Below are 14594 nucleotides of genomic sequence, written 5' to 3' on the forward strand. Positions count from 1 at the left end.
ATATATATATATATATGTGTGTGTATATATATATATGTATATATATATATATAAAGTAAAAAATCTTATTTTGCCATATCCCATCTGTTCTTTGAAATTCCACTTTGGTTAGAGGTATGTGATAGTCTCCTCAGACCCACAAACTCTCCATTTTAAGTTATGGGAGGCATTCCTTCTGCATATGTTTTATGTGAGCTGACTGTCAAGGTCCCTTTGAATTCCCAAATTCTATGATCCTGCCCTCTGTATGATATTAATTTTTGATTCTTCGGAGACCACGCAAGTTTTATGTCTCACAACCACACAACTACATAAGAACTCTTAAAAAGTCCCTTCATCTATGCCAGATTCAAAGTTACAACATATTATGCAAGAATGTTAATGGGGCAACCTTGGAGCAGAAGAAAGGCAATGGACGAGCAAATGACAACTCACTGGTAAATGGTTTAAAATTGTTCTTAAATGTTCAGAGGAAAATGTCTAATTAACTAGAAATGATCACTCTCAGTATCGTTTGTGTCATCCAGGAGAGTTACAGGATTGCCTGGTTCACTTCCAGCTTAGCCTGGGACATTTCCCACATCATCTGCTACTTTTTCTTCAGTTGATATGTTAAACTTCTTTTCAGGGTTCTGCTATTATGAAGACCTCATTGGTTGTGTGTCCAAGGCAGAAGCAGATGCAGTGAGTTTGCTAGTTAAAGACGCAGTCTGGACTTTTTTGCCTGATGCCTTAGTCACCATAACAGGAGGGTTCCGAAGGTAAAGAAGCACCATTGACTGTTTCACTAACCATTATCCTAGATCCTCATTGGCAAACCTTTTCCTGGTTTGAGTACCCAGAGGGAAAATTCAAGCTGTCTGTGAGTCCCTGGGCTGACAGAGTTGAGGGAGAAAGTACTTGCTTGGGTGACTGGAGAGAGGGGTGGCGCATGCCAAAAATGTCCTCGGGTGCTGGGAAGGGGGAGAATGAGCAGCTCCCCAAGTGCAGGCTCTGCACATGTGCCACATCTTTGCCAGTGCTGCCCTAGGTCTATCCCATCCACCCCATTTGCCAATTTGAAGTATTAGCTCATTGATGCTACCTGACAGACTTTTTATTACTCCTTATCTAATCTCTTACAAGAAATGTTTTGAACCTTTCCTCTCTTCTCTGACTCCCAACCCCCTTTCTTCCAACTACCCCATCACCACCACCACTACAGTAAAACAATGACCCAGTCTCTTACAATACTGATAAGATTTAGGCCATCCAAAATGAACACCCTCAGTTCCCCTTCTCTGTTTCTCAAACCTCAGATTCCTTCCTCCCCTTCTTTCCATTCCCAGAAGAAATATTCTAATAACTCACTAGTACTAATCTCCTTACCTTGCATTCCCTCCTTCCACATTCAAGGCCTTATCCCAATTTTCTCTTTCATACATCTTCAGTCCTACCAATCTATCTCAAAACATGAGCAGGCATCTCTAATCCTAAACAAAACCAAAAAAGTCTTCTCTTCACTTTTTCAGATACTTAGTTTCTGGATTGATCTCCTTTATTTCACTGTTACCCATCCTGAAAAAGCAGACTACATCAGATCCCTTCACGTTCTCAATACTCACTATCTCCTGAGTCTCCTGCAGTCTCCCTCCACTCTACTATAAATGCGTCTCTATCAAGTTGGCAACGATCCCCACCATATTCAATGGCCATTTTTCAGTTCTTGCCTTTCTCTTGCCTTCCTTAACCTCTCTGAAGCTCTTGACCCTGTAAATTTCATTCTCTTTCTCCTGGATAATCTTCAAGGATCAAGGATCATAGATTTTTTAAAATTAAAACAATTTTTCCTACCATTACATGCAATAAATTTCCACTTATGTTTTCCAAAATTATATGATCCGAATTGTCTCCCTCTCTCCTTCCTTCCTCCCCACTGGAACTGGCAAGCAATTCAATCTGGGTTATACATGCATTATCACGCAAAATATTTCCATCTTGTTCTTTTTTGTAAGAGAATAATCTTATAAAACCAAAGCCCCAAAATGCATACCCAAATAAACAAGTGAAAAATTGTATGCTTTCATCTGTATTCCTATTCCAACAGTTCTTTCTCTGGAGAGAATTTTTTTGTCATAAGTCCCTCAGAATAGTCTTGGATCTCAGCATTGCTGAGAGTAGCTGGTTCTCTCACATTTGATCATTCTACAATATTAACATTACTGTGGACAACGTTTTCCTGGTTCTGCTTATTTCATTCTGCATCAGTTCATGAAGGTCTTTCCAGTTCTTTCTGAAATCATGCTGTTCATCATTCCTTACAGCACAACAGTAGTCTATCACTATCATATGCCACAATTTATTCAGCCATTCCCCAATTGAGTGACATGTCTTCAGTTTCCAGTTCTTTTCCTCCACAAAAAGAACAGCTACAAATATTTTTGTACAAGTAAAGAATCATAGATTTATAGTTGGAAGGGACTTTGAGGCCATCTGGCCCAGAAGTGACTTGCCAAAGTCACACAGGCAGTAAGTAACTGAATCAGGAGTTGAATCTAACTCCTCTCATTCCAAACCCACCATATCACCCTATTTTCCACCAGATTAAGAGCCAGAATTTGGATCCAGGAATCTGACCCCATACCAAAAGTCTTTCCATTGAATGATCCTGCTTGCATTCTGACTACCCCAGTCAACAATACAGGAAAAGAATTATTACCTGCTCACTAGCTCTCCTTCAACATCCCTGTGAGATCTCTTCCAGTAATTCAGGCTGGAGATTAGTAGAAAAAGGAGCACAGGCAATGTTAGAAAGACAATTTTCATTTACTTTAGTATAGACCAGCTTTGGTGTTAATTGTTGACTTTCTGCCTATACAGAGAGCATTATATATTCTGACTTTTCTGCAAAAAATGATGCTCCTTTTCTAGCACATGGACCAATGAATTTTATCAATCCACGTAGATACAACTAAACAATAATGAAAACATTTTATGCATTTATTTACCTATTTATTTATTTGTTTGTTTGTTTATTTATTTATTTATTTATTTATTTATTTGTTCGTTCATTCATTTACTTAAAGAAGCTTACAAATATTACCATCACTTAATACTTTGAGCCCCAAGTTAGACTGGGGACATGGAAACAAAGGTTTCTTTGGATTAGAGCTGGTGTCTTATGAGAATTAAGGCTTCTTACTGTGTTTTTTCATTGATTTCTTAGGGGAAAGGAGATGGGGCATGATGTAGATTTTTTGATTACTAGCCCAGGAGCTGAAAAAGAGCAAGAAGACCAGCTTTTACAGAAAGTTACTGACTTATGGAAAAAACAGGTAAAAAATTAATCTAAATATTGAAATGTATTTGGCAAGACTACATATGTTTCATGCATATCAAAGTACTTAACTTCTAGAGGAATAGGGAGTAGGAAAAAAGGAATTTGGAGCTCAAAATGATTAATGTCAAAAGTTGTTTTTGCATGTAATTGAGAAAATTAAATTAAATTAAAACATTCTTTAAAAATAATATCTGTAAGGAATGCTTAGTTATTTGAATATTATATAAGCACCACTGGATTTAGCCTGAGAAATATCTGCTTTATCTCTTCTTTATGTTTGTCTTGGTCATTCTTTGCTAATCATATTAATGGCAAAATATAAGGGCTAGGATCATCCCAAATGCTTTACTTTCAAAGATGTGATTAAAGATGCTCTATAACAGTAATGGAGAACCTTTTAGAGACTGAATGCCCAAACTGAAACTTTCATACCACATATGAGACCCATACCTTACCCTAGACACGGGAAGGAGGAAGTGCTCTGATTGGGCTTCTAGGCAGAGAGAAGGTAAGAAATACCTTCAGGCATGCATGGAGAGGGGGAAGGGAGCAGCCCTCTCTGGCATGTGCCTGCATACATGCCATAGATTCACCAACATGACTCTTAAAGGTGTTTTCTGACCATAAATATATTATTTATATTCTTAGTATTCACAAAAAATTAAACAAAAATAAAGAAAACACCTTGGGAATGTTCAGATCAAAAATTTTTTGAAGCTTTGCTCTCAACTTCTTCTACTATTTTATGAGGAAATATGAGAACCACCTCTCTGAAGCAACCATCTTCAGCCTCAGCAAGATCTTTTTCTAATTTGTTTCCCTAACTGTCCCAGCCAGGTTAGACATGCAGCAGCCACTCCCAAACCCCAAACTAACACTGATTGGCATAGAAGCTTTACCTATTCCATTTTTATGACCTAGATTGGTTAATCCCTCCTTAGGCAGCTTGATTGCCTCTTGAGGGGCTCACCGTCATGGAGCAGGAATTAGTGTAGACACCCAATTAGTTTTAGTTTTCCTGTAGCTTAGAACTCCTGAACTCAAGGAATCCACTAACCTTCCCCCAGCCCCAGCAGCATGGACTACACTTAGGATTCATTTGATAAAAGAAGGGTTTTTATGTGTCCTATTTTCTAAATAATCTTCTGTGCTTATACAGAAGAGCGAAAATAGATAGGTGCTATTTCCCTTAGTAATCTGGGAAAAGAAATTTCAATTGACTTACTTATATAGTCAGTTCTCAATTATTCACAGATGACTAATCCATGTTGTGGTTTTTTGTGAACAATTTTAAATTCTAGTCCAAATATTCCCTATTATTCAGAATTTTGGATTCTTAAATGTTTTCACTTTGATCTGTTTTCCAGGTCAGTTATTTTTGTTATGAAATAGCTTATGTCTTCTATTTTTTTTTAGTATTTTAATTTAAAAATATATTTCTTGTCTCATGGAGCCTTTGGCTTCTATTTGGTCCATTTTAATTTTCAGAAAGTTTGTTCCATGAGCAAGATTTTGTGCTTGTTGTACTAAGCTTAATTCCCTTTATAGTTTTCTTAATATAGCTATTGTTTATTTATTTTTTTCTTCCAGTACTACTTAGTTCATTTACAAAAAACTCTTGCTTCATATCTTCCAGGAATCCTGATTGATTTTATACCTGAGTTGTGTTTTACTTTGAGGCTTCGCTTGTAGTTGTTTGGGAGTTATTCTTTTCCTCTGAGTTTGTGTCTTAAGCTTACTCATTATTACAATAGCTTTTATGGTGGGATTTTTTTTTTGGTTTGTTCATTCTTCCAAACTATTTTCTAACTCCAGACTTAATGTTAGGGCCAAGATCTAAGCACTTGTGGAGAGAAAGTCTGGGCTGGTTCTGTTGCTGTTTTGGGGGGGGGTATTAAGTGTTGTATTATTTCAGTATCTTAGGGATAGCTCAGACTTTGTGTTCCCAAAGTGTTCTGATTCAGGGCAAGATCTTATTGTTATTCTCCTCATTTGAACTTTGCGAGTTCAAAAACCTGACCTGGTCTGGGTCTGAGCAGCAGCCAGCTGTTATTTGACTTAGCCACTATCAACTAACTGGAAAGTTCTGCTTATCAGAATGACAGAACTATAGGATCTTCTTTGGTTTGGGATTCCTGCCCTTGTTCTTGCTCTAATAGGCATCATTCTAGGCTAGAGGCTAGAAGTAAGTCCCTCCTTTGCTCCTTAGGTGTGAAAGAGTATTTAGGGGAAAGAAGATGTACTGATTCATTTTACTCCACCTTCTTGGCTCCTTCCAATCTATCTTTCCAACTTCCTTTATCCATTTTCTCTTTTCCTATATTGTACAGTCCATGCAAACTGACTTTCTCCATGTTCCTCACACAGATCAAAGTGAAAACATTTAAGAATCCAAAATTCTGAATAGTAGGGAATATTTGGACTAGAATTTAAAATTGCTCATACTCTATCTCCCATCTCCTTGTTTTTATCCTTGGACCTTCCCAAAGCCTAGGATGCATTTTTTCCTTACCTCTACCTCATAGAATCCCTCATTTCCTTCAAGATGCAGCTCAAAGACTAACTTCTATACTCAGGTTTTTCTCATGCATGCTTCCTCCCAATTGCTAGTTCCTTCCTTCCCTAATTACCTTGTATTTAACTCTTTTTAATTGATTTTGCATTATTTATTATATGACACACATATGTATGACACATGTATAATAATAATACTATAATAATGCACTATTATTCTAATTTGTTTCCCCCATAGAATAATCCCTTGAGAAGGATTGTTTCCTTTTTGTCTTTACTTCTCCTGCACCACCACACTAACTAGCACATAGTAGCCTCTTAATAGATACTCACTGATTTATTGATTGCTAAAGCACTTTAAAAGCTATAAAGCCTCAAAAAAGTTAAAATATTTTTTCTGAATCAGGTAGCAGATTGGATGAGGTAACCATCATCCCCTTCAAGTCTGGGATTCTATGATTCTCAATCTTTTTTTAAGAAAAAGAAAAAACTTAATTGTCTGCTGACTCAGACAATTCAGTCTTGCTAGTCTTACATTTACATACAGTTTCACTGGCTTTGGTTAAGTCTCTTATTTTCTTGTTTCCTCTTCTGCAAAGTGGAAAAAAACAGTGACTTTTCCTTCCTCTTTCCCAGGAGCAAGAAGGGCAGGATACATAGTACTTAAATGAATAACATTTTTAAAAACAAAGTTTCTTCCAAGTATTCTCAATGTGAAACGTATGGCTTTCCTATTAATCTGGGAAAGAATAATGAAATATTTTTGCTTTCTACTTCTAGGGGTTACTTTTGTACTGTGACCTCATAGAGTCAACATTTGAAGACCTCAAATTGCCAAGCCGGAAGATTGATGCCTTAGACCATTTTCAGAAGTGTTTTTTGATTCTAAAATTATACCGTTACAAGGAAGACAAGAGCAAATGGGAAATGTCTACAGGGTCTAATGAGAGTGAAGCCAAAAGCTGGAAGGCCATCCGTGTGGATTTGGTGGTTTGTCCATATGATCGGTATGCATTTGCTCTGCTAGGTTGGTCGGGCTCAAGGGTAAGTCTTTCAGGAACCTACAGAGATGCTATTTTTGAACCCCTAACTCATTTTTTTAAAACCCTTACCTTCTGTCCTAGAATCAATATTGGGTATTGGTTCTAAGGCAGTAGAGTGGTAAGGGCTAGGCAATGGTGATTAAGTGACTTGCCCAGGGTCACACAGCTGGGAAGTGTCTGAGGCCAGATTTGAACCCAGACCTCCCATCTCTGGGCCTGGCTCTCAATCCACTGAGCCACCCAGCTGCCCCCCCCCCAACTCATTTTAATCTTTGCAAGATTTCAGCAGTTAGGCACAGGGAAATGACAATTTTGGGAGAAACCTTATTGAATAGGATTGTTTTCACATAGACTTATTCAAGACAGACAGTAAAGGAAATGGAGAGTCTTTTGGAATGGAAACTGGAAGACCTAGTTTCTAGGTTTAGTTCTATCCTTTACTAGATGTGTGATAATGGGCAAGTTATTGAACCTCTCTGAGTCTCAGTTTACTCTTCTTTAAAATGGGATTGGGAATATCTAGCCTTCATATTTCATAGAGATACCCTGTGAGGATCCACTTTTGAAAACTGAAGAATACTCTGCAAACTTAAGGATTACTGCTTTTAGTCATAGAAAAAACAATGGGGTCAAGAAACCTGGGTCTAGCAGGCTATGCCTCTTATGATGATGAAACCCTGAGTAAATTATTTGCCTTTTTTGTCTTCTTCCTTCTCCTAAGTTTCAGAATGTTAGGGCTTGAAGGGAAATTAAAGATCATAAATCAGTGCCTTATTTTGCAAACAAGGAAACTGAGACCTAAAAATGTAAATATAGTGACTCTACAGAATTATTGAATACTTAGTGACAGAACAGAGACCAGAACTCTAGGTGTCACTATAAACCCTAGTCTAGGTCTCTTTCCATTATATTCTGCCACTTTTAATAATTCTAAATGTTCTTTTAGTGGTCCTTGGTGGACACTTGGAAACTGTTACTGTGGCTTAGTATATAAGGCACAGCACTTTAAGTCAGGAAGTCATAAATTCAAACCCTTCATAGATACTTACTAGTTGTTTAACCCTGGGTAAGTCACTTATCCTCTGTATCCTCAGTTCCTCATCCATAAAATGGGGACAGTAACAGCACCTGCCCCACAGGATTGTTGTAAAGATCAAATGAGATAGTACTTGCAAAATTCTTAACATAGCAATTGGTACATGGTAGGCACCTGCTTCCTTCCTTACTATTCCTATTTTTTGCTACCGTAAAAAGTTCTGCTAAACTTATTTTGTTGTGTATGAGACCTTTCTTTTTGTCTTTGTCCTCCTGGAGGTATAGACCTAGCAATGGAATCTCCCAGTCAAATGGCATGGATATTTTAGATACTTTCTTCACATAATTCTGAGTTTCTTTCCAGAATGGCTGGACTAAGTCACAGCTCCAGAAATAGTGCATTACTAATTTTGCCTATCTTTCTACAAGGAGGCAGCTACGTGGCTTAATGGATAGAGAATTAGGCTTGGAGTAAGGAGGATCAGAGTGCAAATCTGGCGTCAGACACTTACTAGCTATATGACCCTGGCCAAGTCACATAACCTCTCTTTACCTTAATGTACTAGAGGAGGAAATGGCAAATCACTCTAGAATCTTTACTAAGAAAATTCCATGAACAATATTGGTGTGCTATGGTCCATGGGGTTATAAAGGGCTCGACACAGTTGAACAACAGCAAATCTTTCTATAACCGCTTAAACACTGACTACTCACATCTTTTTATCATCTTTGCCAGTTTATTGGGTGGAAGATGAAATCTCAGGGTAGTTTTGATTTGCATTTCCCTCATTATTACTGATTTGGACCATTTCACATGGCTGGTAATCATTTGTGGTTCTTCCTTTGACAACTATTCACATCTTTCAAGCAACATCCTATTAAAGAATTCCTTTGGGTTTTATATATTTCCACTAGTTGTTTATATATTTTCAATATAAGACCTTATCAGATATTTAATATAAAGATATTTTCCCCACCATTCACTACCTTTCTGATCTTAATTTTATTCTTGTAAAAGCATCTCAGTTTCATGTAATCAATAGTAGGTCCAATTTCTACTAAAACTGAATCAATTCTCCAAATTTACCAAAAAGAAATCAGATTTCTCTTACTGATTCCTAAATTGGAAACCATCTTAAGAAGTCTTCTTGATTGTAAATCAATTGTGTGAATTTGGAGCCCATTGTCCTGCGGACAGAGTTATAAATGGAAGACAGAATCACAAGGCAGCTCATAAAAACCAATTTAACCTGTAATGTCATTGAACGAACCCAACTAATAGTACCACAGACCTAGCCGCCATTTATAACATTCTACAAGAAACAAATTTCCTGCCCCAGAGACAGATAAGGAACTGCTTGAACCCAACTCCGACATACTGCAAAAGGGGCAGAGACTTCCCTTGCTCTCAACAGAAGCAATAAGAATGTCTCTGAGTTCAAAGTACCAGAAGGACAAAAATGTGAGGGCTGGGATGAGGAGAAGGGATCAGCATTATTGTTTCTATGGAGAAATGCAATCTAAGTTTTAAACATCTAAATTAGAGATCAAGAGCTCTATGACTTACAATCAGATTTATTACTTGGCCTGTAAAGGAAGAATAGAAACTAGTACCTGCTCCATACTTTCTAGTTGTTATTTTTACGTACATTAGATATTTTTTTAACCCTGAGTTCTGCTTGCATCTAAAACAGGTAATTCACTTGTTTTATCCTTGTTTTGTCTCCGGCTTATGAGAGTCCATGACCCCGACTGTAATCCCAGGACAACCTTTAGGGTTTACCAATCTCTAGATGGCCTGGTGGTCAAGATATCCCAATCTGCCACCAATCTCTTTTAGGCTTTGTCTGTCTACAAGTCATATCTTTGTTCCCTATGTGGATGAGAAACTAGATGCTAGTCAATGAGCCATTCTGTCAATTAGCATTTATTTAAGTCAATAATTCAACAAGAAGTCATGAGCCTACTATGTGCCAGGCACCATGCCAAGTACTAGGGATACAAGGAAAGTTAAAAAAAAGTCTGTTCTCAAGGAGCTCATGTTAAAAGAAATTACTATGCGCCAGCCCCAAATCAAACAGGGAAAAGTAGTTATGAGAGAGCTAAACAGAGGGATGTCAATGGCCATCTGGTCCAGCATATACCTGAACAAAACTCCTTTCTACAGTCTTGGACATCCAGCCTTCACTTGAAGACCTCTAGGCAGCCCAAACTCTACTTCCTTCTCAGGCCATCCATTCCACTTTGAGATGACTCACCTCTTGAGGAAGATTTTTTGTCCTTATGTCAATTTTAATTGTATCCCTGCAATTTATGTGCATTGCTCCTGGTTCTGCCTTCTGCTCCCTGAACAAATCTAATGCCTTTTCCAAGTGATTCAGATATCTGAAGAAGGTTTTCATGTTCCTCCTAAGTCTTCTATTGTCCAAAGTAAACATAGGTGGCAGCTAGGAGGCATAGTGGATAGAGTGCTGGACTTGAAGAGAAGAAGACCCAAGTTCAAATCCTGCTTTAGGCACTTATTGGCTGTGTGACCCAAAGCAAGTCACTTAACCACAGTCTGCCTCAGTTTCCCCATCTGTAATATTGGGATAATAATAATAATAGCACCTACTTCCCAGGGTTTTTGTGAGGATCAAATGAAATATTGTATGTAAAATGATTTGCAAACCTTAAGACACTATGTAATGCTCTCTATTATTATTAAACATAGTATCATGGAAATAGAAAAAGACACTAGATATAATCTCTCATTTTATATGCAGGAAAACTAAGATCCAGGGAAGTTAAGGGACTTGTACAAGGTCACACAAGTAATGAATGGCAGAGATAAGATTCAAAGCCACCTCCTCTCACTCCAATTCCAATGTTTTTTTCACAATACCACATTGACTCCTGGGAATCTACAGCTTTTATTTTGAATCATTTCCCTTTTTCCTCAGTAAAAGGAAATTCTAGCTGTAGAGTTCCTTTCCATTAGGATGCATTCAAAAGTAATTTTTAAAAAGAGTACTGTGTCTAACACATCACTACACTAAGACATATTTCAGGGAGGATGCTTCTTCTGAGATACATTTCCTTTCTCTTCATGAAATCTGCTCTCTCACAACCAGAGGATGATATCATTTCATTTGGTTCCTCCCTCATTCCAGATGGGCAGAAGTATGGAGTTCTATGAGCTTTTCCAGCTTTGAACAAAGTTTGCCTCAAATCCCTCTTCCTTGCCCCACTCTCTGCTTCATGGCCTTTCTCCACCTGCCCCATCTCCAACTTTTTTGGCTACAGTTATTCCCATTAGGACATCATTTTCATTTCTATGATTGTCAGAGATTTCATTTGGGGGGCTCTATCTTACCACTCTCATACCTTTAATCTCATACCTTTAGTCAAGCAAGCTCCTGTAAGAGAGCCAATTTTTAAGGCATCAACCTTTCCTCAAGCTCTGCATAGGATATGACTAGAACCAAGCAATGAAGACTTCCCAAGACACTTGCCAGTTATGTGACTCGGGGCAAATTACTTAATCTCTCTGGTCTTCAGTTTTCTCATTTGTTAAATGGGTATACTAATTCCCATAACATTCCATCTTACAAGATTATTGTGAGAATCAAATGAGCTAATGTATAAAAAATGCTTTGCAAACCTTGAAAGTCTATACAACAGGCTGTCCCCCAAGTCCTAATTTTCATGGACTTTCCATGGTATTAGACTTAGAAGGGATCTCAAAGGTGACCTAATAAACTCTGTCATTTTATGGATGGCAAAACTGAGGCCTAGGGACAAAGCTGTTTGCTCAGGGTCTCAGGTGTAGCTGAGCTAAGTCTAGAATCTGAGTTTCCTACAATTCTCTTTCAGCAATGACATTCTATTTCAAAATACATCCTTGAAACATTGATATCATCAAGACAGAGAATTCAGATGATCTCATGAATCCAAAGGAATTATTACCTCCCTGGTTTTAGAAATTAAGCTATTATTAACACAGCATAAGATCACATTACTTTTGTGTGTTTTTATTTTTAGTGGCTATGTCACACTGTTGACTCATATTGACTCCACAATTCATAAACTATGTGCCTTCTCCCATTTTTTAATGTTAAGATTTTTCATTTAACATTTTTAATCAATGACTTGGATTAAGGCATAAATGGCATGCTTAACAAATTTATAGAGGACACAAAGAAGAGAGGGTTAGCTAACACTTTGGGTGACAGAGCCAGGATCTAGAGAGATCTTAAATAGGTCAGGGAAATGAACCAAATCAAAGAAAAATAAAAAATTTAAATCTTACATCTAAATTAGTATCATCTACATGATGTCAAATTCAAATAAAAATGGGGGCTACTAAATGGTAGATAAAGATCTCTGAGTGTACATATTGACATAGAAAATCTGATTATTAGCTTTATCTACAAAGTATTGTATTTGTATTTATTTCATTAAATATTTTCCTGTTACGTTTCTGGTTTGGTCTAACTCTTGATAGTTTAAATGACTTGTTCAGGGACATGCAGTGAGTCTGAGAAAGGTCTTGAACCTAGGCCTTCCTGATTCTAAATGTAGTACTCTATCCATGAATCTATAATGCCTCCAAAGTATAGGAATAGGGGGCCTTACTAGAATGCAATTCATATTGGAAATTCCTACAAATTTTAGTGGACTGCATAAAAGCTTAGTATGAGTCAGTAGAGAGATGATCATGTCATCATGGGTTTCATTAAGAGAGGCAGAGTTTGCAGAATGAGGAGAGTGATTGTTCTCCCTGTATTCTGTACTCTGTTAAGCTCTGGATGCTACTTTTTAGGAAGGAAAATGATGAACCAGGAAGGGGAGAGAGAGAAGATAAGCCTAATATATGGTTGAATTGGACATGTGTATCTGGGAGAAAAGGAGATCACAGTCTTGAATTGCTTAGGATAGGTTGCAGTGGGGACCACTGGAGGGAATGATCACAAGAGGGAGATAATAAATACAATGAAATACTAAAGCACAAGTCCTTTGGAAGGTGTATTAGACTTCTTCTTGGCCACAGCACCTGTCCAGGTAAAAAAAAAAGTGAGTATATGGTTGAAATTTATGTTTTGTCCTCTTTATCAGATTGATTGTAGAAACTATTTTTATTCTTTGTTGGGTGTGACAAAATAGTAATAATTAAATAATGAAGGCATTCTGAATTTGATATGAATTTTTGTCTAACATGTAATTCACAGCAATTTGAAAGAGACTTACGGAGGTATGCCACACATGAGAAGAAGATGATGCTGGATAACCATGCTCTGTATGATAAGACTAAGGTAGTGTTTTTCCTTGAAATGAGTAACTTTGTTCATAATCTCCGAGGTTATATATTATATCTATGTGGTTACATATAAAATATATGTATTGAGGCAATTAAGTGGCTCAGTGGATAGAGAGCTAGGCTTGGAGATGGGAAGTCCTGAGTTCAAATGTGGCCTCAGACACTTCTTAGCTGTATGACCCTGGGCAAGTCACAACCCTCCTTGCCCAGACCATTGGAAATGATATTTAGTATAGATTCTAAGACAGAAAGTAAGGATGTATATGTTGTGTGTGTGTGTGTGTGTATAGTGTAGTGTAGTGTAGTGTAATGTAGTGTAGTGTAGTGTAGTGTTGCTCAGTCATTGATCTCAAATACAGCCTGCCAGTACCATTTACTTATGGTGTGTGCAGGGGTGGGTGGGGGAGGTGGGAGGATTCTGTTTTTATAAAACAACCTAATTATAAACCTGAAAATACCCCTGGCATTCCCCCCCCATAGATTGGCATTGAATTAGATGATGTCTAAAAGAGAAGTGTAGTCCTTCTTATTTTCATAATTTCACCACGCAGGGCCGGCAATTTGTTTTTATAGAAATTCTGGATTTTGAAAACTCCAACAATCCATGATTCTTTTACAGTGTAAAATTGCTGAGTGAGAATGGGCCATATTTCCATATGTTGGAGTTTCACTTATTGTTCTTTTATGGTTTTCAGAAAATTTTTCTCAAAGCCAAAAGTGAAGAAGAAATTTTTGCGCACCTGGGATTGGAGTACATTCATCCATGGGAAAGAAATGCTTAGGACAAAATTGCATGAACATCTCTCAATGGCTTCATCATAGAATATAGTTCAATCATTTTTCTTTCTCTGTCCTATGGGAGTAGATGGAAAGTAGTAGGAAAGCATCGAATTCACTAAATGTAGCTGAAATATCTATCATTCCTGAAAAGGGTTTTTTCCTCTATATAAATCTCGTGAGTGCCGAGCTTTTGAATAGATTGAAATTCAACAGTGCCTGTATGAATCAGCCACTCAGCTTTCAGAATACATTCTCTCACAGAAATAATGCATGCTGAATTGATTTGCAAGCCAACATACAAACGCCCACTTAACTTCAAAGCAGGTGAAATCAAACATGCTCAATAAAATCATGATAAAAATTATAATGTAATCATTTTCTTTTATAGTGATAATAACTGATCATTATGTATTATTCTGAAATTTCCAAAATGCTTTTCATACATTATATCATTTAAACCATATAATTATTCTCTGATGTAGGCACTATAAACATTATTATGCCCATTTGACAGATGGGAAAATGGAATTTCAGGGCAACTCAATAATTTACCCATGGTTAATTTCTAAGGATTATTGGAGGTAAGATTTCAATTCACATTTTC

The 14594-nt window shown here is 37.2% G+C and overlaps 1 protein-coding gene across 1 annotated transcript in view; it reads left to right on the forward strand.

Moving 5' to 3' along the window:
* DNTT (DNA nucleotidylexotransferase) overlaps positions 1-13992 on the forward strand; it is a 32951-nt gene extending 18959 nt beyond the window's left edge. Inside the window, exons 7-11 of the mRNA XM_044662651.1 lie at positions 629-761; positions 3206-3314; positions 6614-6877; positions 13122-13205; positions 13906-13992. Coding sequence (XP_044518586.1) covers positions 629-761; positions 3206-3314; positions 6614-6877; positions 13122-13205; positions 13906-13992 — 677 coding nt within the window. The remainder of the gene's footprint in view (positions 1-628; positions 762-3205; positions 3315-6613; positions 6878-13121; positions 13206-13905) is intronic.
* The last annotated feature ends 602 nt before the right edge of the window (positions 13993-14594 follow it).

Source organism: Gracilinanus agilis, chromosome 2 (assembly GCF_016433145.1).
Source record: "Gracilinanus agilis isolate LMUSP501 chromosome 2, AgileGrace, whole genome shotgun sequence".
In the NCBI taxonomy this organism is placed as follows: Eukaryota; Metazoa; Chordata; class Mammalia; order Didelphimorphia; family Didelphidae; genus Gracilinanus; species Gracilinanus agilis.